A 23,740-nucleotide genomic window follows, 5' to 3' on the forward strand; every position below is an offset into this window, starting at 1 on the left:
TGTCTGAGTTTCTGGGCTACATTCGCCCAGTTTCAAATATTTACTTCTTTCTAATCATTTACATTTTTTAAAAATAGTTTGCTTCTCGTGTTATATACCTTTTGTTTAATGCTCCTATTCTTTTTTTCAGACGTTTAGATGCTAACCATATTACAGTTGTCCCAGAAGACAGTTTTGAGGGTCTAGTTCAACTACGTCACTTGTGGCTGGATGATAATAGTTTGACTGAAGTTCCTGTTATTCCACTTAGCAATCTTCTCTCACTGCAAGCTTTAACTTTGGCTCTCAATAAAATAACCCACATCCCTGATTTTGGATTCAGAAATCTGTCAAGCCTTGTAGTCCTGTAAGTATTTGCATTCTGTCATCTCAAAGAATACTTAATTTAAGGGACAAATGGATTTAGAAATTCATTACATTTTTACAAAGGAAAAATCTATTCCAAGATACTTCTGGAAGGCAAGATTTACATAATCTTTCCTGTCATACTTGTGACTTTAGGACAATCTTATTATCAAGTTAGTTTCCGTGAAAATCCATTCTGGATTCCTCCATAGATTTTGTCAGAATCTGAGGATTGCTTTTTTCACACCTAGAAACTTTATTCTTAAAAACAAAAAAATGCAGAGTAGATTTCAATATATAATTTATTTATTTTTCTATTACCTTGCTTGACAACCAAAGGGATTTTATATGTTAATAGTTCACTACTCAGGGTGATCTTTCAAGTGTGTTGCCTTTTTTGCTATAAATCTTAATTTTGGGAAACTGTGGCAAGAAATGATTCATGAGGTAATGGATTCTACATTCCCTTTTCTTTTTCAGGCATCTCCATAACAATAAAATAAAAACATTGGGCCAACACTGTTTTTATGGATTAAACAACCTAGAAACTTTGTGAGTATCTTAACTTTGAGGTTCTATAACAGAACAAAATACATTAAAAAGACTTAATGCCTTGAAATATTAACATTAGGAATTTAAACTATTTGGTTTAAAAATGAACAGGCTTATAATTAAACACAATTATGCTGTGATTAACTAGATTTACATACATTTACAAATATACTTAATGCTTTGTTATGAAACAGAACTGGTCACAACTTGGTTTGATTTTCTTTCCCAAATTATTTTGTTGCAGTAATGGGGAAACTTCACAGTTCCTTCAGTGTACGGTATCGCTTTGATTTTGGTAACTGGGCTGGTTTTAGCTTTTCCCTCCTAGTTTTCCAGCTAGATTGCAAAAAAGATGGACAATACAAAAACAGACAAAGAAGGAATGATACTTGAAAAGAGAAAAGGGAAAGCATTGTTGCTTTTAGGGGGTATAAGCATGGCACTATGGAATAGTTGAGATATCATATATGCTTTTTTATGCAACACATTTGATCTAGCGACTGCTAGCATGAGTAGAAGTTATATATATAAACATACATACATACATACATACATATATTAGAAAGGTCCAGTAAGCTGATATCAACCTATAATTAATTGGCATTACTGAAAAAGATCAGAGAGACAAAGAAATTATAGACTATCTTAACTATCTTAATAACTTAAAGGAATCATTACAGTCAGTCACACAGTAAGGTGAAAGGAAATAACATTCCTAACAATAACCCCAGATTTCTGAATAGGTTGAGAATAGGGAACTGACATTGCTCTGAAGCAAGAAGATCTTTGCTCCTACCAAGAAGAACTTGTAATTTGATAGTTGAATATCAGCAAGAGGGTAAGGCAAGCACTGCAGTAATCAAAGACAGATTGGAAGGAGGTAATTCTAGTGATTCCATATCCAGATTCTAAAATCTATTAAAATTAATGAGCTAGGTTGGACACCCAGAATAAGTGAAAAATTAACAGTATCCTAAGGGAGGATAAAATATTTGAAATAAATGTGTGTCCAGTGTATGTGTGTTCATGCATTTATAGCATAGTAGGAGGCTCATAGCAAGCTTAAACCAAGAGGATTTAAACAAATTAATTATTAATTATTTTAAAATTTTGTTATTTTTTTCATAATATACCACATAATGCCATCGTTTATGTTCTTTCAAGGGATTTAAATTATAACAACATGGTGGAATTTCCAGAAGCAATTAAATCACTTCCAAGCATTAAAGAATTGTGAGTATTACTACATATTCTTTATTTTTTTTCCAACAAAAAATGTTTAGTTTTAGGACGGCTATGTTTTTCCTTTGATAAACTAAAATAAATTAAGTTCAAATGGGAGGATCAAATTAAAATAATAAGTGATCTGGCTTTTGGGTCTGTTGTATTTGGTATTGTTTAGATGAGTGCAATATAGGTTATTTTTTAATGAATTAAAATGACTATTACAATAACTTTCATTTTCAAAGAGATTTTATTTCCTTATAGCTTTAAAATTGCCTCTTTAGTTTTGAAATATATAAATTTTTATAATAGTTATAGTTATCTTGATCATGTTGTATCAGGTTAAGTCTTCTCTATATCCTTTTTCAGTTCTTTCTTACCAAACTCTTCCAGTATGCCTCTAAAATTCAGATCATTTTTACTGATTAGTTGGTTTCTAATAGGTCAAATCTGGCTTCCAATTGGTTTAATTCTATTTGCTGATAGGTTTGTTTAAAGATAATTCTGGATAAGTTCAGCTTGAGTTGCCTGACTATAATATCTGTTGTCCATGTTTGCATGGAAGATATACTTGTACTTCCTGGTGTAAGTATTGAAATAACTTCTAGAAAGATTATCTTCCAGTACACAGAACTTGTATATAAAGAATTTTTGAAATCGTAGAGAAGAAGCTGTTCCTTCTTACAGAAAATGTGTTTTTACTTTGTTCCCTTTTACACATTTTGAAAAAATTACTAAGATTTTATATATGATCCCCAGATAATAAATTATTAATCCAGTAATTTCAATTTGTTTTTAGGGGATTTCACAGCAATTCTATTTCCATGATCCCTGATAATGCATTTATAGGAAATCCGCTGTTAAGAACAATGTAAGTTTTTAATTTAAAAAATAAATTTTGGGGTTTAATGGATTAAAAAATAAATGCATGAATGATAAAGCTTGCCTCTTTTTTTCCTCCTCAGACATCTATATGATAACCCTTTATCCTTTGTTGGGAACTCAGCCTTTCAAAATTTATCAGATTTGCATTCTTTGTAAGTACTCTTGCAGTTAATTTACAATGCACTTGCGCTAATTAGTCTTCTAATCCTAAGTACATATATTCAGTGGAATTCCCAGAATCTTTGCTTTAGATTTTGTTTGCATAAATATATAGTTACTTTTTGAAATAAGTAAACCTGGAACAATAAGTGTATTACAGACTGTTACAGTGTCCAGTTGTATTAGCTTGTTTAGTAAACAAAGGAAAACATTTTAAAAGAAGAAATAAACTTTTTAAAACCTTTGGTTAATGTTGCAATATTGCAAAGAAATGAAAACATTCAACCTCATAATTATAATAAATGCAGATCAATAAAATGTATTATGCAAGCTGATAATGGATAGTTTATTGTAAGTGGAGTTGCAGTTATAAAGTCTTGCAGGAAAGAAATAGTGAAGAATAGCCATTTTATTGCTGGACAGTGAAAAATAAACATTATTGCAGAAGATCCGCAACAGAATTTCTATACTTAAGACATAATGACTGATGAAAAGTTTTCTTGCCAGTTTTATGAAGATCTAAGCCTTGTTAAGATGTTAACACAAGGTGTATCAGCATTGTATCTGCTAACCCACTTTAAACTTTCTAATACTGAATAGGAAACTTTTCAGTATCATCTTATGCTCAGGTGAGCTCCAGTAGAAATTCACATACTATGAACCATATATTTGCAGTTTTTATTCATCTCAAGGATTTTGCTCACATATAGGCAGGTCTAAATAAATCTTTGCCAGCTTCCCAACTCAGCAGAGAAAAGTTGGAGGTGCGGATCAACATACTATATGGAGTTCAACCTAGAATATTTTATTTATATTGTGCATTTTACTTAATTGTACTATGAATAGATGTATGTTCTGACTGTCAAAATAATTCCGTTTAATTATAGTTGAGACATTTCAGAAATACTACAAGTACCAAAGCAGTCTTCCAAAATGTTACAAAATTCCAAATAGTTATTGATTACTATTAAGATTTAATTTTTAAAAAATCTTTCCGTATTCAATACATATCATAAAGCTTTCAGGTACTAGTTACTTTCAGAGTAAGTCTTCATGAAGTAGGCTGGGTAAACATATATTTGAATTATGCAGTTTTCATTGAACCTTTGTAATTATGTATTAATTTCTCAATGGTGGTATTACTGACCATCGTTAATTATTACAAAAGTAGGGAGGCATATTTGTTATTATTTTTCTCTTCTATTCTTGCTGGGTGGAGATGTTTAATCTGGCAAAATTGCACAAAAGCTGATGAGTTATATATATTTTGGTATGTTTGCTAAAGCTAATCTTAGTGGTTACACCCTATAGAAACAGAAGATTACGAGGTTTAATACAAGCAAATGCTTGTAATTCTTACTATATTAAAATCTGCTTAATTTTGAGTGTGTGTTTTATATTACTGCTCAAGTTAAATGCATCTTCATTTAATTTCAGAACTATTTCGATCTGTTCCTTGAACTTCTAAAATAAAATGTGATCGTTTTAAGGATCACTACGTTTCTTTTATAAGTTGTTCTCTATCCCATAAATGTGATAAGCAGATAAATGTGTATTTTTAATTTTATTGATGGTCTCATAAAACTTAGAGTAAGATATACTTAACAATAAAATGAATGGTTTAACAGTTACATCATACATTCAGTTTCGCAATAGAGCTGGTTTCAGAACTGACTACGGTATCATCTGCAGGATATTAGTGCATTCTCAGAAATCCAAATTCTGGCAAACATAAATATTTCATATTTTCATCATAGTTCATTATAGTTCAGTACAAAGAAAGTTCATTTTTTTCATATGGGTGTACACACACACACACACACACACACACACACACACACATATATATATGTAGGTCTTTGGTTATTCGGGTTTTCTCCCACGTAAAATTGGAAGTGTCTTGGCGACGTTTCGACGAAGTCTCATTCGTCATCTTCAGGCTTCGGCTTCGTGCTTCTGGGAGCAATGTGTGATTGCAGCTGTTTCTTCCTTTTTAACTGCTAGTGGGGGTTTGAACTGATTGGGTGGGAGCTTGGCTGTGCTCTGATTGGATGGGGGTTTTCTCGAGATAGAAAAATGCCCACACAGCATGAAAAAACGAGATGATACCTCCCACCTACCAGCCATTTGGAAACCCGCCCTTATTGACAAACAAGTCCTTAACACGAGGAATGACACCAGACCCACACTCACGAGGTCCACACAGGATGTCACCACCACACATCCACCCAGAAAGCAGACCCAAACCCACACTGATCAGGAAGCACAACCAAGGACCAGAAGCCAGACCACAGCTGCAACATCAGCCATTTCAAACCCCTCCAATCCATACATGCAGCAGACTGACACCCACTACGAAGATGTAGCACGAACACGACCACGAAGCCAAACAGCAGCAGTGCAGCTCACCAGCTCAAATCCCCCTGCAACTCAGACTAATCTGAGCACAACCAAGCCCCCACCCAAACAGGACACCCCCCCAGCCAATCAGAGCACAAAAAAACCCCCATCCAATCAGAGCACAGCCAAGCTCCCACCCAATCAGTTCAAACCCCCACTAGCAGTTAAAAAGGAAGAAACAGCTGCAATCACACATTGCTCCCAGAAGCACGAAGCTGAAGCCTGAAGATGACGAATGAGACTTCGTCGAAACGTCGCCAAGACACTTCCAATTTTACGCGGGAGAAAACCCGAATAACCAAAGACCTACATATATATATATATTTGTTTTCGTAGGTTTTCACGGGTATATGTATGCAGGTTTTGGTATGTTTGGGTCTTTTCCCGTGTAAGATCTTACACGGGAAAAGACTTGAACATACCAAAACCTGCGCATATATATATATATCTCCATCCTCCCCCCATGGCTTAAATTTGGCATTAGTAAATGTTACTGAGAAAGACAAAGACATCTCAGTACAAAACACTTCTGTTCCCGTAGGGTTGATTTTTCTGTTGAAGAGTGTAGCTGCGATGTATTACATTTCTGTTTTTCTTCAGAGTCATTCGTGGGGCCAACATGGTGCAATGGTTTCCTAATTTAACAGGAACAATCAATCTGGAGAGTCTGTAAGTATTTTAGTGTCAGATTTCAAAAATGAAATAACTAGTAAAAGCAATCCATCAGCTATGAACCTACATTTTATGGGTCTTGCGAGACATGCCTTTTCTGCCGTCATGTCCACTTTATAGAACATTCTGCCCATCAAAATTAGTTTAGCTCCATCCCTTTTGATATTCCAGAAGCCCCTCAAGACTTGATTATATTATCAGGCCTGGAGCTTCCAGGGAATTGGAGATATACTTAGATGGCTCCATTGCTTAGATGACTCCATTGATGAGCTGGCTAATTTTATTCCCTCTTTACCTAAGGTTTATATTTCTGTTTTTATAGTATTTACTGTTATTGTGATTTGTGTAATTTTTATACCTATGGGGCTTTTATATGTGATTTTACCTGTTTGTTATGCACTGTCCAGAGTCACCTTCAGTGTGATGGGCAGCTATATTTATTTATTTATTTATTTATTTATTTATTTATTTATTTATTTATTTATTTATTTATTTATTTATTTATTAATTAATTAATTAATTAATTAATTAATTAATTAATTAATTAATTAAATTTTTATACCGCCCTTCTCCCGAAGGACTCAGGGCGGTGTACAGCCAGCGATAAAACAAAATATATACAATTAAAACAACATTTAAAACAAAGCAAATTATAAAGGCTGATAAATTAAAATTTAGATTTTAAAATTTTAAAATATTAATAAACCCCAAATTTAAAATTCTACATTATTATGCCAGTCCCGCTTGAATAAATAGGTGTGTTTTAAGCTCACGACGGAAGGTCCGAAGATCAGGCACTTGACGTAGGCCAGGGGGAAGTTCATTCCAGAGCGTCGCTGCCCCCACAGAGAAGGCCCTACTCCTGGAGGCCGCCAGCCGACACTGTTTGGCGGACAACACCCTGAGAAGACCCTCTCTGTGAGAGCGTACGGGTCGGTGGGAGGCAAAGGGTAACAGCAGGCGGTCCCGTAAGTACCCGGGTCCTAAGCCATGGAGCGCTTTAAAGGTGGTAACCAAAATCTTGAAGCGCACCCGAAAAACCACAGGAAGCCAGTGCAGACTACGGAGTAGTGATGTCACATGGGAGCCACGAGCGGCTCCCGTTACTACTCGCGCAGCCGCATTCTGGACTAACTGTAGCCTCCGGGTGCACCTCAAGGGCAGCCCCATGTAGAGAGCGTTTGATTTATTAAAATCATAGCTCAAAAAATTTGGAAGGCAAAGACATGTTTGTGGTGCCTTTTTTCGCATACACAAAATACTTTTAAAACACACACTGTATTTGGATTCAGTGAATAGAGATTAAACAAAGACAAGCAAGTTTAATATATCACTTAATATTGGAGATTTGCTTTAAAGCAGTTTTGGTGCTTGATTGTATTGGCACAAAAATGGGAGTCCAGAATTTCTAAGTATGCTAACAGACTTGCTAGTGTATGCTTCCCAATTGTTTCTCATGAAAGAAAAAGTAAATAACAACAGCTGGAACTTGATAATGATGGATGGCTTAGCATTATATCCAAATTGTTGACTCAGGATATTTTAAAGAAGGGTTGTTGTCTATCTTTAAGATAATGATGAGATGCATACAATTAATACCTCCAAGCAAAAGTAACTGGAAAATCCATGAAGTAATATGTGTACCAACCCTGTCCTTTGCTATCGATAAGCCAGAAATGTTAGCTTACTGTTTGTGTTAACAGAACCATTTTTAAACCTATTGTTCTAAATAAGAAGCATATTATTATGAAATAGCTTAAGTGGATACTGATGTATACTGATACCTGGTTAAGCTAGGTTCATGATTTATAGCATTCTAGAAAATCTGCTACTTTTAAAATTCTGTTTCCAGTATTCTTACAGATATTGATATTTTATTCAACAGAACTTTTACAGGAGCCAAAATAAGTAATATTCCCACTGGTCTATGCCAAGAGCAAAAGATACTTCGGACTTTGTAAGTACATAACTTTTTATTCTAGTCTATTTTTATAAGTAGGATCATAGTATCAGAAAATAATATTGGTAAGTTTGGTAATAGTTTGATTTTTGGCGGTACAAAAAAACAGATCAAAACAAATGTGTGTATAGTTTATTTAGAACTATAAATAAAGAAGAATAGAATAGAATAGAATTTTATTGGCCAAGTGTGACAAATTCCTTGTGTGTCCAATCACACTTGGCCAATAAAATTCTATTCTATTCTATTCTATTTATTAACATTATGCTACTCAGCTTGCCAAAGTCAATTCTAGGCAGCTTACAAGTTAGTTGACTACTTAAAAAATAAGCAAACCTTAATTAAAAGCCAGGTGTGTTACACATTTTTATTCAGTTCATTATTATAGGGTTAGCTTATAAATTGTAGTTTATAGCAAGTCCTGTCCAAATGACATTAGGTATGTTAGGAAACAGTAAATATCTAGTTAATTAATAGATAGTAACTTCTAATAAATTATTGTTGTTTATTTCCAAATTTGATTAAAATTGTGAGGCTTGCAATTGCTGAATAAAGAGAGCTTTTAAGAAAATAGCTAATCCTGAAATCTTTAATGTAGTACATCAATTTATTATTTAATATATTCCTACAGAGAATACACTGTTATAAATACTTCTTTACTGCACTAATTGTATGAACTACTGCTGAATTTAAGTGCTCTATATCTGTTCTGTTCTTCTGAATTAGGTTAAATGGATATAATGTCAGTTTCTTAAGAAAAAAACTAGGAAAAATTGTTATAGCAGTATTATAAGAGGATGATTTGCTGACAAAGCTCAAGGAAAAACCAAACAATTTTGTATAAATTAAGATTGCTTGTTTTCTTTCTTTTTCTTTTCCTATCTTTTAAGGGATTTGTCTTACAACAATATAAAAGAACTTCCACATTTTAAAGGTTGCAGTTCTCTAGAAGAAATGTAAGTAAAGAACACACTGGATCTAATTTATTAGTGATTTCTGTTTTGTTTGGTTTCCATATTTCAATCAATCAGAATAGAGCTGGAAGGGACCTTGGGGGTCTTCTAGTCAAACCCCATATTCAAGCAGGAGAACCTATATCATTTCAGACAAGTGACTGTCCAGTGTCTTAATATCTTTTTGGCTGAGAATAAGATAGCAAATATAGTGCTTGACCAGACTGCACCAAAGCAGCTGCTCCCTCACGGATAAAGTCCAGCTCTTCAGTACACTGAGGAGTTTGGGAAGAAGCATTAGAGGACATTTGGAGGTTTATTTGTGTCCTCAGGATCACCTGAATAGTGCAAATGGATATGGAGCCTTCTTGGAACAGGTGAAAGGATTGTGTTATAGACTGGAGATAGATGAAGTCTTATCCCTCCCCCTCTGTTGTGGCTTCAATGACTCTCTAAAAGAATGCAAATGGCCAGCTGTCTGCAAGGAATATAAATCCTTCCATTCCCCACCATCCAGTCGGAGCTGAAAAAGCTTCTTGGGTGAGAAATGAAACGTCTCCAAACAACAACAACAACCAAGGAAATCCAGTTGCCTCTTGAAAAACATCTTTGGGACCACCATGACCTGGATGACTGAGAATCTCCATAGACATTACAGAGGATGCCTAGGGCAGGAAAAGGAACTGCCAAGTTTGAATCTAGTCAGACAGCAGTAACAGCACATGTTTGAGCCTATAAGTGGGAATTAGAATGGCAAAAAGGTAGCATTCTCATTGTGTCTGCTGAATGCTGCCCAGTGGCCCTTTCTAAGTCAATTTGTTCCCTTTTAAGGAGAGGTGATTGCCAAGAAGATCTGAAAAGCCATTATGAAGGATTGTCATAGCATTTGATCAATAGAACTTTTCAGATTCAAAGAGCATCATACTTCTACCTGGACAGTACCAATGGGGATCTGAAATCAGTCTGAGTCATAAGGAAATCCAATGCAGTTCTGCCATCTCTCATGGCTGATTAAGGCCTCTTGTGAAATGGCAGGAGAATGGATTCAAGCAGCAATCTATACTTCTTTGAGTGGGGGGATATTTCCATTATATCTGGAATAAGCTGATGTACAGAATCTTTTTTTGGCCTGATTATTTTGACTAATTCTGGGTCAGATAACACTGTTCAGAGGCATCTCCCACTTGGATTACAAGGGGGGCTGCCCTTGGAAAGCATTCAAAAGGTTCAGCTAATACAAAGTGTGGCCCATGCATTTACGTAGTATATAAGGATATAAAGTATATCCTTATATACTCAGAAAAACATTCTGCTTTAGGTGTTGCACTGGTTGTTGGTTGGCTTCTGATTTGTGATTCAGGGCCTGTAATTCTCAGGACCAGCCTTTTACTATACCTGCATGTCCAGTCAGGTTGAATAGTATCAACACTGTCCAAGTCATTTCTATATGACAGTCCATCTGAAGTGGTATTTTTGGATAAATGCTCCCAAACTCTGGAATTGCTTCCCCACAGAGATTTAGTTTGTTCCTTCCCTTCAGGGATTCAGGAGACCAGTTAAGATCTGGTTATTGCAGAGGTCTTCAAACTTGGCAGCTTTAAGACTATGCTATGCTGGCTGGAGAATTCTGGGAGTGGAAGTCTACAAGTCTTAAAGCTGCAAGTTTGAAGACCTCTGGGTTATTGTAACAAATGAGGGGAAAAGTGCACTATGAACTATGATTGTTAATTTGAATCTTGAGAATTTATGTATTCTGGGAGAAGATTTATCAACACAAACGTGACCACATTATCCAGTCAAATTGTTTTCTTTGTTCGCTTTTGTGTAATTCTGATTGTATATTTGATTTATTTTATGGATGGTTTATTTTTGAAGGGTATTTATTATTAGGGTGGAGGGAGACTTAGTGATATTTCTGATTGTTAGTTGCCCAGAGCTTTTAAAATAAAGTAAACAAATAAAAAAAGTTTAATTAGTTTATAATTCATAGCAAGTGATTGTGCTTAAACCTCTATTCTTCTTGTGGAAGATGATCTGTTGTAATTAGTTTTGGAAGCATACAATACTGCGAAATTAATTCTGTTTCCTTCCTGTCTCTGTTAAATTTAATTCTTTCATTTTTAGCCTCTTTCTTTAGCTTCAGCAAGGTCTCAAAGATAGATGTTCCTGAGTTGTAGCAGTACAGGATATTTTATATATTTCTTACTTCTGGTTGTCATTATTCGCTTCATGTTCTTCTTTGTTTGAGTCTCTTCTCTTTGGAGAGTTACTTCCTCTGTTAGTTCCTGATATAGCACATACCTTCTGTGATCTAATGATTGTTCATATTCTCTTAGGAGGTGAAATATTAACCTCTCAGTGCTCCAGTCTTTGTTTTTAGACAGTGCTACAAGCTTATACTGGATGCAAATGTATGCCAAGTTGTTTTCAGACAAGAACAGAAATTTGCCAAAAGCACTGCAGGTCATGACTCAGAATCATTTCCATTCATTTTCAGTTATGTTACAAAAGCATCAGATAAAAGGATTTTATTTCTTCTTCCTCTCTCAAAAGAGTCTTTTGGTTTTTCACACTATTTTATAAGCAATAATTAGTGTTGTGACATATTCAATGGGACTCTATTTCATCAGAATATAATAAAGCATCAGATGTATAACTTTTCTTGGTGAAAATATTCCTACATAACTAATTACTGCATTTCAGATATTTGCAGCATAATCAAATTGAGGAAATCAAAGAAGATACATTCCAGGGACTAACATCTTTGCATACTCTGTAAGTATACTTTCTCTTTACAAATGTCTTTAAGTTAAGAGAAGTTTGAAAGTGAATTGTTGTATTCAGTTTTGGAAGACAAGCTGGTTATCCAAAGCAAAACAAAAATAAGTAAAATATTTATTGACTCCCTTATCTCAGACTTGGGGTGGTACACCAAGTAACATTTATTACATAAACCCTCTCCCTTTTCCTCCTTAATATTTTAAATTTGTTGGTGTGTATGTATGTGCATTTGGATGAAGAAAACAAGATGAAGATACCAATAGAAAAAATTCAGATTAGATACTGTCACCTGGATCTACCAAATTTTGTAAATAAGACAGAACACTAATAAATCCTCATTCAGAATCAGTCTAAATCCAAACCACTTCTCCTGACTATGTATTTAATCTGTCTAAATACAACCTCCTCCTCACACATTTTGCTCATTTAAAAGTTTCACCAAATTGATAAGTAAACAGATATGATATTGTGAAATATTTTCTTGGACAAGTCGAATCCTAAAGATATATCTTGTGCAGCATATTAGTCTTGATGTTCCATGATTTGGTTTTCTAAATGCACATAAACCTATACTGACTTCTGATGGGATTAGTAAATAGTCATTTGTTCTTGACAAAGATTTAAATGAAAATGATTCTTAATGCATTTGAATTACAGATTCCTTCACTGAGCGGCTACAGACAGTCCCAGTTTTTAGTGCAAGTTTATAGCAGAAGAGTTGACAGTGATAGGCTTTAAGAAATTAATAATACACACATACACATACACTTGGTAATCAGCTCTTCGATATCAATTTCCCTAAAGTAGTATAGGCTGAAATAACATGCAGATACTATAGGGAAATTGTTCCATTAAACCAGGGGTCTCCAATCTTGGTCCCTTTAAGATTTGTGGACTTCAACTGCCAGAGTTCCTCAGCCAGCTTTGCTGGCTGAGGGACTCTGGGAGTTGAAGTCCACAAGTTTTAAAGGGACCAAGGTTGGAGACCCCTGCATTAAACTGATAGCATATGGCTCAACCCAATGATGGGAAGCAACTGGTTAAATTAAATTATTTTTTTTGTCATGCAAAAGAGAATTTAAATACAAAGATAAACCATTTTTAACATTAGTTTCCATTCTGGTGTCCGTAAAGGCATTTTCATAGATGGAGTAGAGTCTTGTGTCCTTTTCTAGCAACAAAGCAGGTGTTCACGTCCCAGGTTTCAAGATGTAATTGCATTCTGATTTAGGTGGGCTAGTGCCCTAGAGAACAAAGAACAAACAGAATATTACAATTTAATACTGTGTGGAGCTTAGACCTTTATCGTCCCCAAACTGTAAAGCTTTCCATTGAATTAAGTGTTTTTAAAAGAATTGGATAAAGAAAATTGTCAAGATGACATTGTAAAATACCGATAAACTCAAGTTATTTATCTGTTAGAAACTTAGTGTGACCTAAAACATAATGTAATCACTGAACTGCAAGCAATGACCATTTGAAAGTGTCATTGTAAATCACTAACACAATAGTTCTTTTTAAAATTGCAGTGATCTCAGCAGAAACTTGATCCACCAGGTTAACAAGGAAGCATTTACTACGCTTGGTGCTATTACCAACCTGTGAGTAGGCCGTTTAGCATAGTGCACATTTCCAATCTTAAAATATTATAACTTCTTCTCAGAAAATTCTCTTTTACACAATGTGTTAAAACCATTCATCCTATACTTAAAAAGAATCAAAAATAATGTGAAAATCACATACTTTATTGTACTTTAATGAAAAAGTCTGTGGAAACCTAGATTGATACTGATTTTCTGCCAAATCCCTATTTCCTGATCTCATGCAAAGGGAATCTGGATCGCTTGGTGCCTTTCAATACGATCGACCATGGTATCCTTCTGGACAGGCTGTGGGGAATGGTTGAGAAAGGCACTGTTTTCCAGTGTTTTTTATCCTTTCTCCACAACTAATAGCACTAGGTGTTGGAGATGGAAAGAGAAGTCCAACCCATGGCATTTACCATGTGAGATACCTGAGAGTGCAGATCTCTCAACACTCTGCGTTGGGTGAGGTAATCTGACGGCAAAAGGTTTGATACCATCAATACATCTGGGATGGATTGTACATCTCCATCCCTGGCCAGGAACAAGATGCCTTTTAGAAGTTCCCCCAGTGTTGGATTCCATGAAGGTCTGGGTGATAAGGAACATGTTAAGTACCAACTGAACCCATTCCTGAATCCGAAGATCTTGCTCACAGTGACTCATGCCTTGTCACTTCCTAGTTGGACTATTGCAACAAGCTTTACATAGGGCTTCAAGTTATAACAAGGCAGCCAAAATGCAGCAGCTTATGCAGAATCAGGCACCTCTTAGTTTGCCCTGTTACACCATTGCTGTTCAAACTGCACTGGCTCACAGTTTCTTTCCAGGTGCAATTCAAAGTGCTGGTTATCACTTTTACATCTGTACATGACAGAGACCAGGTTATTATGGAGTCATCTTTCCTTAAAGTTATCTGCCCATTCCAGATACAGTGTGCATCTCCAGGTCCCTCCCCTTAAATGTTGGCATCTCCTGGGGCCTAGGAAGCATGCTTTTTCAATAGGTTCCCCCAGAGAATTTCTAGAGCTATCCAGCATATGGATGGATCTGCATATGGGACAAGAAGTTATAAGTTTTCTAATGGAGAATTTTAATGTTCTTTCTAATAGGGAATTTTAATCAGCTCATACAAAATAGATTTTCCCAATTTTTCTAAAATATCTATATCAGGGGTCTCCAACCTTGGTCCCTTTAAGACTTGTGGACTTCAACTTCCAGAGTTCCTCAGCCAGTTGAAGTCCACAAGTCTTAAAGGGACCAAGGTTGGAGACCCCTGATCTATATCATATCCTCTGACAGTCTTTCAATACTCCTTCCATCCCCACTTAACGACTTCTGCCCAGTCATTAGCTCCCAGGGCAGCATGGGATACTTATACTTTGTCAAGGTGGGAAAAGCTGCTGTGTTGTCAGAAATGACAATCCTTGCAAGCATGGGAAAGCAAAAGAGACTGGTAAATATTATCTGGCTTTTCCTATTGGATAAGATGCTTGTCAGACAAAATAAATGTATTCGTTTTAATGGCAACAGGAAACAGTGAAATGCAGTAAAAGTGGTTAGGTCCCAATTTCATTTTTGTGCTGGCCTTCATCCCTCAGCTAAGGTTTTTTTTTTGCTTTTGTTAAGCATATGCTTTTGTAAGTTTTTGGAGGGCTTTTTTGTAAACAAAAAAAATTAGATTGCAGCTTTTTAGTCGAATCTTCTTATTGTAGAATTACTTGGTATTTCTTCTGTTTTTGTTTTGCAAATTCAAGTATTTAGTATTTTTGTTTTCTCATACTTATTTTTTTTTCTTGCCATCCCTTTAGCGACTTAAGCTTTAATACATTGACTTCATTTCCAACTGGAGGTCTGAGTAGATTAAAGCAACTTAAGCTGATAGGCAATATTGAACTGAAAGAAACATTATCACCAAAGGACTTCACGAAACTCAGGTAAGTCAATAATTAAGTTGGTACCTCATATTTTAACTATACAGTTGTTCTTTTCAGATTACACTTGCTTGCCCCAAAGAGTGACAGTTCAATTAAGACAGCCTTGTATCTTAGCAAGCACTCTTCTTACATTTTTAATGTGCAAGCAAATGAACGTGTACAAGCAAATGAATTGAACTGCCACCCTGGCAACTTAACATAGATTTAACAACATGGGGGCCACTTAAAGTCCCCAGCATCTTTCTGGGGCTGCTATCGCATCCTAAAATCATGCTGTTGATATTAGGAAATAAGAAATGGGCAAATTTGGATAGCACAGGTTTGGTCTTTAAAAAAAATGAAAAAATAAGGTGATGGTGGAAATGCAAGCCATCCAGGAGATATAATGCTCTAATTTCCCAATTTCTCTAAATGTGTTGTGTCCTCTTACAGTCTTTCATACTCCTTCCATCCCCATTTAATTACTGCTATATTTAGCTGACTGGCTGAATAGAACAGTTGTACTTTGTCAGGTTGGCAAGAGCTGTTGTGTAGTCAGAAATGACATCCCTTGCAAGCAGTGATAACAATCAATGGAACAGCTTGCCTCCTGGAGTTGTGGATATTTCTTTGCTGGAGGTTTTTAAGAAGAGGTTGGACAACCATTTGTCTGAGATAGTATAAATTCTCCTGCCTTGGGCAGGCAGTTGGATTAAAAGACCTCCAAAGTCACTTCCAGCCCTCTGAGTCTACACTTAAAAGCCCTACTGAATTCAGAATCGCCCCCAAACAATTCTTCTTTTTTTAGTAATGTATCATTATAAAGCTTCTCATATTTTCCTTACTAGTAGGAAACTAGTCCAATGCTCAATCTGTTATGAAGAATTGGGACAAAATTATTTATTTTTTCATGTGTATGTCAAAAATTTAAATATGGACTCATTCTGTTTCTGCCTTTTTCAAATCAAATTTTGGTAGCTTTGCCTTTCTCCAAAGCAGGGGTGTCCAAACTTGGTCCCTTTAAGACTTGTGGACTTCAACTCCCAGAGTTCCTCAGCCAGCCAGCCAAGTTTGGACACCCCTGCTCCAAAGCTTATCTGGGGGATGAAAGGCTAAAAATTTCCAAATAAATCTGATAAGCCGTAAAATATTTTAACTTGGAGAATTCACCATCTGTTTAGTTGCAAAAAAAGAGACGCTGTTGGAAAACTATCCAGTGAGGAATATTGCAAATAGATTTTGCATTCTTGTTCTTGTTTCACATTGATTATAGATGCACAATATTTTATATACTCAGTGCCCTTTATGAAAAGGACTGTATCTCAGAGGTACCATGCTTGCTTTGCACTTGTAAGTCTGTATATTCAATTCATCTCATTTCCAAATTGGGCTGCAAAAGATCTCTGTATGAAATTTTTGGGAGTTCATGCCAATGACTATACTATAATGAAGTAGCTGATTATAGACAACACTGAGATGAATTACAAGAAAACAGTTTCTTTTGTATTTTTTTTTCTTTTATAAATTTTTTAACTTCTTAGTCAAGTTCTCCAATTTCTAATAAATTATAAAACCCACATTTTACATTAATAATATACCTCATCCAATCTTTGGCATTTCTATTTTAATAATATCAATTAAGACTTTTATCTTGGACATAGAGAGGTGGTGCCAAACCAACATACCGTATATACTCGAGTATAAGCCGAGTTTTTCAGCACGTTTTTTGTGCTGAAAAACGTCCCCTCGGCTTATACTCGAGTCTACGTCTTCGGGAACCCCGCACAGGAGGGGGTACCGAACGGACTCCCATGGAGGACGGGAGCGGGCCCGCCGAGGTCTCGGGATTTGCCGCCCGCAGGCCGGCCCCCATTCCCGTGGCGGGTGGGCGGACGGCGCAAACTTGGCGGGCTGTGCATTGGCGCGGGGAAGCCCTGGTGGTGCAGTGAGAGGGCTGGGCAGGGGAGCCGCCAGCCTTCTCGGCTGAGGGAGAGAGGGTTTCATCGCGACCGCCACCGCGAGCCACCCCAAAGGCCAGAAGAAAAGGTCATTCCATCGAGTAATGGAGCGAAGGCTCCTTCCTCTCCGCCTTACCCATGCTGTGCGAGCCCGGCTGGGCTGCAACCCCGCCGCCCTTCCTCAGCCTCCCGGGCTCGCGCCTAGCAGCCGCCAAGCTCAGGCCGGACTCGCAGCTCCCCATCAGCACTCGCACGCGCGATTCGGCAGGAGGAGTCGGGCTCGCCTGTGGCGGTGGCGCCGCCGCCGCCGCCGCCACCGCCACGGAGCGAGCCCGACCTCCTGCCCGACCGCGCCGGCGAGTGCTGATGGGGAGCTGCCGAGTCCGGCCTGAGCTTGGCGGCTGCTAGAGCGCGAGCCCCGGGAGGCTGAGGAAGGAGCGGCGGCGGCGGGGTTGCAGCCCAGCCGGGCTCGCACAGCATGGGTAAGGCAGCTCCCCATCAGCACTGCACGGCGCGATTCGGCAGGAGGAGTCGGGCTCGCTTGTGGCGGTGGCGCCGCCGCCGCCGCCGCCGCCGCCGCCACCGCCACGGAGCGAGCCCGACCTCCTGCCCGAATCGCGCCGCGGCGAAAAGTGCTGATGGGGAGCTGCCGAGTCCGCCTGAGCTTGGCGGCTGCTAGAGCGCGAGCCCCGGGAGGCTGAGGAAGGAGCGGCGGCGGGGTTGCAGCCCAGCCGGGCTCGCACAGCATGGGTAAGGCGGGAGAGGAAGGAGCCTTCCATTACTGGATGGAATGACCTTTTCTTCTGGCCTTGGGTGGTTTCGCGGGCGGCGCAGAGCGCAGCGCCATCCCGCCCCTCAAACTCGCCCGCTTGGTAAATTGAGACGCCTGGTGAACAAACAATGCAGCAACTCAGAGCAAGCGCGTTGGCCAAGCTCAACCAGTAGAAAAAGGTTCTCCCTGTCGCCATTGTTGCTAGGCAGATGTTCAGGCGCAACGGGAGAGAGAAGAGGGGGAAACCTCCTCCTCAGCCGAGAAGGACTGCACCGCCAGGGCTTCCCCGCGCCAATGCATAGCCTGGCGGGAGTTACTGCAGCTCACCTGCCCCGCCCAACTGGTGGTGTTGGGGCAGCAGCTGCCGCTTAGCAAAAAGGTCGCCGCCCAAAACTCCTCGCCTTCTCCTGGGAAGGGCTGGATGGCTAGCCGAAGGGTTGAATAAGCAAGCCAACCTCCCTCCTCCTCCCTCCTCTCCCCGCAAGCAAAGAGCGCGCTGGAAGAGAGAGAGAGAGAGAAAGGAGGGCCGCCTCCCTTCTTTCATTCTTTCTTCTCCTCCGTGCTTCAGAAGCTGGGCGTGTGTGCGCGCCTAGTCCCTTCTGTTCCGTGGCGCTGGAAGAGAGAGAGAGAGAGAAGGAGGGCCGTTCCTCCTTCTTTCATTCTTTCTTCTCCTCCGTGCTTCACCGTGTTGGGCGACCTGGAGCAGCTGCTCTTCAGCCAGATGCTCGGTGAGTCAGCCTGCCCCTTCCTTCCCGTGGGGGTCTGCCTTGCTGGTGAAGGTTATTGGGGCTTTTGAGCAAGGGAGGAGGAACGCGAGCACCGCCTTTCGCTGGCATTCCGGGATTTCCTTTGTTTAGAGCTGGGAATCCTCCTTCCCTTTGCACTCCTCCTCCCTCCTCTCTCTCTCTCTCTCTCTCACACACACACACACACACACACAAGACTTCTAAAGTCGATTGGCACAATGCTAAGCAAACACAGCAGTGGGTCAAGGGTGAAGGGCTAGGAACCTGGCAGGTGAAAGGTTGAGCGACATGAAAGGCAAAGACCACAATTGTTTTAAGAAAGAAGCTTTAGCAGGGAGGGGGATGGAGGGTGTTTTAAGTTTTGGCAAACAGCCAGGCCAACTGTATTGGAGAAGGTCACACAACTGGCCTTAACATTTTAGCTGCTGTCTTTTCCTCACACTTGGGTTTAATGATATTAGAGATCCTTATTGCCCTGCCAAAAAAAAAAGAGCCACCCCAACGCCTATGAAAATTAACCTTCTCTGCCAAGAGACACTGTGCAGGGTATTTTCACTATTGGTGTGCATACAGGCTTAGATTTGTGCTGGGTTCTTAGTGCTTAGAGCACTGACCTTCAGAGGCACCCTGGTCCCTTGGAAGCTAAAGGAGGACTCATTTTCATGCTTGCAGTTGTATTGTCAATTTCTGTGAGACAATGTTGTTGAAGTAACTCACTCACTCATTCATTCATTCATTCATTCATTCCTTGTGTGTCCAATCACACTTAGCCAATAAAAATTCTATTCTATTCTATTCTATTCATTCATTCATTCATTTTATTTTGTCAAATACATATTAAATAATTATATAAATATAAGCATGAATTGAATACATAAAAGGAATACAACTAAAGGGAACATTAGGACAGGGACGGTAGGCACGCTGGTGCTCTTATGCACGCCTTACAGACCTCTTAGGAATGGGGTGAGGTCAATACTAGATAGTCTTTGGTTAAGGCTTTGGGGATTTTGGGAAGAGACCAGAGTCAGGTAGCACATTCCAGGCATTAACAACTCTGTTACTGAAGTCACATTTTCTGCAATCTAGATTGGAGAGGTTCACTTTTAAGTTTGAATCTATTGTGTTCTCGTGTATTGTTGTGGTTGAAGCTGAAGTAGTCATTGATAGGAAGTACATTGTAGCAGATAATTTTATGAGCTATGCTCAGGTCATACCAAAGGCAGCGTAGTTCTAAATTTTCTAAAGCTGGGAATCCTCCTTCCCCCTTTTGCACTTTTATTGTTTTTCGTTCAAATAAATATTCATGTTATTTTACTTGGCTCTATCTTTATTTTTTACATTGACCAGTAGCTGCCTCATTTCCCACCCTCGGCTTATACTCGAGTCAATAGTTTTTCCCAGTTTTTGTGGTAAAATTAGGTGCCTCGGCTTATATTCGGATCGGCTTATACTCGAGTATATACGGTAACTAATATATAGACTTAAATGGTTTAGCTGTATCATCAAGGCTTAAAACATAACTGGTATATATAATTGGGTTTCATATTGAAAATATTGAGATAATATTTATCAGTTTTAACCTCCAGATATAGAGGGAGCAAGCAAACCTGAGTCCTTCGGGAGAAGGGCAGTATAAAAACCTAATAAATCAAATCAAATCAAGTATCTGTAAAAAATAAAATAAAAATCCCAGCATACTTTTAGGTAATTTTGTAATCTGTACTTATAGAACAAATAATACTCTAAACTGGGTTCTGGTTGATAAATAAATAAATAGTAGCACCAGACATTATAAAGTATTAGCATCAGTATATTGTAGTGAGTAGATATGCATATGCAATATGACATGCATATTGACTTGGATACAGTTAAGCTTTTGTCCTGTGTGTTCATCATAAAGAAAATGGGGGGCGGCGAGTAAATTTCTCATTTGATGTGTAGAATAGGAATGTTAATACAGTACAGTGTCTGGAGGTAAGAGATCCCAACTGTTAGGATTCTTCAGCATCCAATCCAAATGTTCATTATTTTAGAGCAGCAAGTAATGTATTTTAATCATACTTTAATTAATCTTTTCCTTATCTTTTTCCCTCTCATTTCTTACCCAGGGTAAGAAAGAATAGTGGATCATTGTAAATCTTTTAACACTGACATTGTCAGCATAATTACTGGATGGAATGTATTTGCCCACAGTAGTATACTCTTGAAAGAGCAACAACATCCATTGTTTCTGCTCAGTCTACAATGGCAAGAAAATAGTATGACAAGTATACACAAGTAGAGTATACCAAATACACAAATATTTGGAGAAGTCAACTTGAATTATTTCCTTGATTAAAGCTAGTTCAGAAGAAATAAAGGACAAGGCTCTGTTGTTTGTTAATAACTTTTGACAGTCTTCCAAGGTACACAAAACCCAGAAACACACAACTTAATACTTTTATTACAAGGTTATAGTAACAGAATCTTGCAAGTCTGAATGTACTTCCCCCTTTCCTCTTTTTATATCTTCAGAAGATCTAGGGAAGATCATGTCTGAATCACTTTCTCAAATTACATTTCTGTTCCAGACTTAGATTTCTTTTATCTGACTGCTTTCTTGGCTATGGCTTTTCTTCTTGCTCCTTACACGTCTCCTATGGAAACTTCATTTTGAATAAGCCCAGCAGGCCAGATGTATTCCTGCTACTTGGAAATTGGTTGATGGGGGGGGAGAGAGAAAAGCTGATCTAGTATCCTATTTCCATTAGCAGCGATAGCTTCTTACTGTTCTAATGGTGGTATTTTTCGTTTTTTTATATGTTTAAGGTTAATTGAGATTATTAGTTTTTTTAATAACCAAAAGCAATGTGACAGAATATAATTAAAAATAATATAAACTCTGGATCTGACCCGTTCTGAATGCATAAATAGTTCTGGCATTCCTTGAATTAAGAGAGAGGCACAGTGCAGGAAATCCAGACTTGCAGCATGTAGAATTTCATGTAACCCGAGAGAACAATAAGGATGACAGGTGTGAGCTTAATGCTGTGCTTTCCTGGGAATTCACTTACGCAAGGGTGTTGCTCTCCAGCCAACTTGATGAATGTTCGTTTCAATATGCACAGGTAACAACATGATTTCACAAAACATCTTGCTTTCCTAAAGATAACAACACTATAACATAATAATGTTGGATTACATTTGGATGAGTTTTTCTTAATTTTCAGCTTGTATCAATCTAGTCTCTATCCTTTTTCCCTAAAATAAAGCCAAGAAGTTTAGAAAATCTCAACATTGATTTTAACTTAACAGGACTGGCATAAAATGGGTTTTATTAGGATTTTAATGGGGTTTTTATGATGCTATGTACCGTATATACTCGAGTATAAGCCGATCCGAATATAAGCCGAGGCACCTAATTTTACCACAAAAACTGGGAAAAACTATTGACTCGAGTATAAGCCGAGGGTGGGAAATGAGGCAGCTACTGGTCAATGTAAAAAATAAAGATAGAGCCAAGTAAAATAACATGAATATTTATTTGAACAAAAAACAATAAAAGTGCAAAAGGGGGAAGGAGGATTCCCAGCTTTAGAAAATTTAGAACTACGCCACCTTTGGTATGACCTGAGCATAGCTCATAAAATTATCTGCTACAATGTACTTCCTATCAATGACTACTTCAGCTTCAACCACAACAATACACGAGAACACAATAGATTCAAACTTAAAAGTGAACCTCTCCAATCTAGATTGCAGAAAATGTGACTTCAGTAACAGAGTTGTTAATGCCTGGAATGTGCTACCTGACTCTGGTCTCTTCCCAAAATCCCCAAAGCCTTAACCAAAGACTATCTAGTATTGACCTCACCCCATTCCTAAGAGGTCTGTAAGGGGCGTGCATAAGAGCACCAGCGTGCCTACCGTCCCTGTCCTAATGTTCCCTTTAGTTGTATTCCTTTTATGTATTCAATTCATGCTTATATTTATATAATTATTTAATATGTATTTGACAAAATAAAATGAATGAATGAATAGAATAGAATAGAATAGAATTTTTATTGGCTAAGTGTGATTGGACACACAAGGAATGAATGAATGAATGAATGAATGAGTGAGTGAGTTACTTCAACAACATTGTCTCACAGAAATTGACAATACAACTGCAAGCATGAAAATGAGTCCTCCTTTAGCTTCCAAGGGACCAGGGTGCTCTGAAGGTCAGTGCTCTAAGCACTAAGAACCCAGCACAAATCTAAGCCTGTATGCACACCAATAGTGAAAATACCCTGCACAGTGTCTCTTGGCAGAGAAGGTTAATTTTCATAGACGCTAGTGGCTCTTTTTTTTTTTTTTGGCAGGGCAATAAGGATCTCTAATATCATTAAACCCAAGTGTGAGGAAAAAGACAGCAGCTAAAATGTTAAGGCCAGTTGTGTGACCTTCTCCAATACAGTTGGCCTGGCTGTTTGCCAAAACTTAAAACACCCTCCCCTCCCCCCCCCCCCCCTAAAGCTTCTTTCTTAAAAAAAATGTGGTCTTTGCCTTCATGTCGCTCAACCTTTCACCTGCCAGGTTCCTAGCTCTTCACCCTTGACCCACTGCTGTGTTTGCTTAGCATTGTGCCAATCGACTTTAGAAGTCTGTGTGTGTGTGTGTGTGTGTGAGAGAGAGAGAGAGAGGGAGGGAGGAGGGAGTGCAAAGGGGAAGGAGGATTCCAGCTCTAAACAAAGGGAAATCCCGGAATGCCAGCGAAGGCGGTGCTCGCGTTCCTCCTCCCTTGCTCAAAAGCCCCAATAACCTTCACCAGCAAGGCAGACCCCACGGAAGGAAGGGACGGGCTGACTCA

The 23,740-nt window shown here is 38.3% G+C and overlaps 1 protein-coding gene across 2 annotated transcripts in view; it reads left to right on the forward strand.

The window, feature by feature from the left end:
- Positions 1-23,740, forward strand: part of LGR4 (leucine rich repeat containing G protein-coupled receptor 4) — an 81,355-nt gene that overhangs the window by 46,280 nt on the left and 11,335 nt on the right. Inside the window, exons 5-15 of one of the 2 annotated variants that reach the window (XM_058161074.1) lie at positions 131-346; positions 826-897; positions 2,062-2,130; positions 2,921-2,992; positions 3,087-3,158; positions 6,166-6,234; positions 8,123-8,194; positions 9,088-9,153; positions 11,854-11,925; positions 13,461-13,532; positions 15,326-15,451. In XM_058161074.1, coding sequence (XP_058017057.1) covers positions 131-346; positions 826-897; positions 2,062-2,130; positions 2,921-2,992; positions 3,087-3,158; positions 6,166-6,234; positions 8,123-8,194; positions 9,088-9,153; positions 11,854-11,925; positions 13,461-13,532; positions 15,326-15,451 — 978 coding nt within the window. The remainder of the gene's footprint in view (positions 1-130; positions 347-825; positions 898-2,061; positions 2,131-2,920; positions 2,993-3,086; positions 3,159-6,165; positions 6,235-8,122; positions 8,195-9,087; positions 9,154-11,853; positions 11,926-13,460; positions 13,533-15,325; positions 15,452-23,740) is intronic. The other variant, XM_058161083.1, reaches the window with a different exon arrangement.

The sequence above is a fragment of the Ahaetulla prasina genome, chromosome 1, assembly GCF_028640845.1.
Source record: "Ahaetulla prasina isolate Xishuangbanna chromosome 1, ASM2864084v1, whole genome shotgun sequence".
Lineage (NCBI taxonomy): Eukaryota > Metazoa > Chordata > Lepidosauria > Squamata > Colubridae > Ahaetulla > Ahaetulla prasina.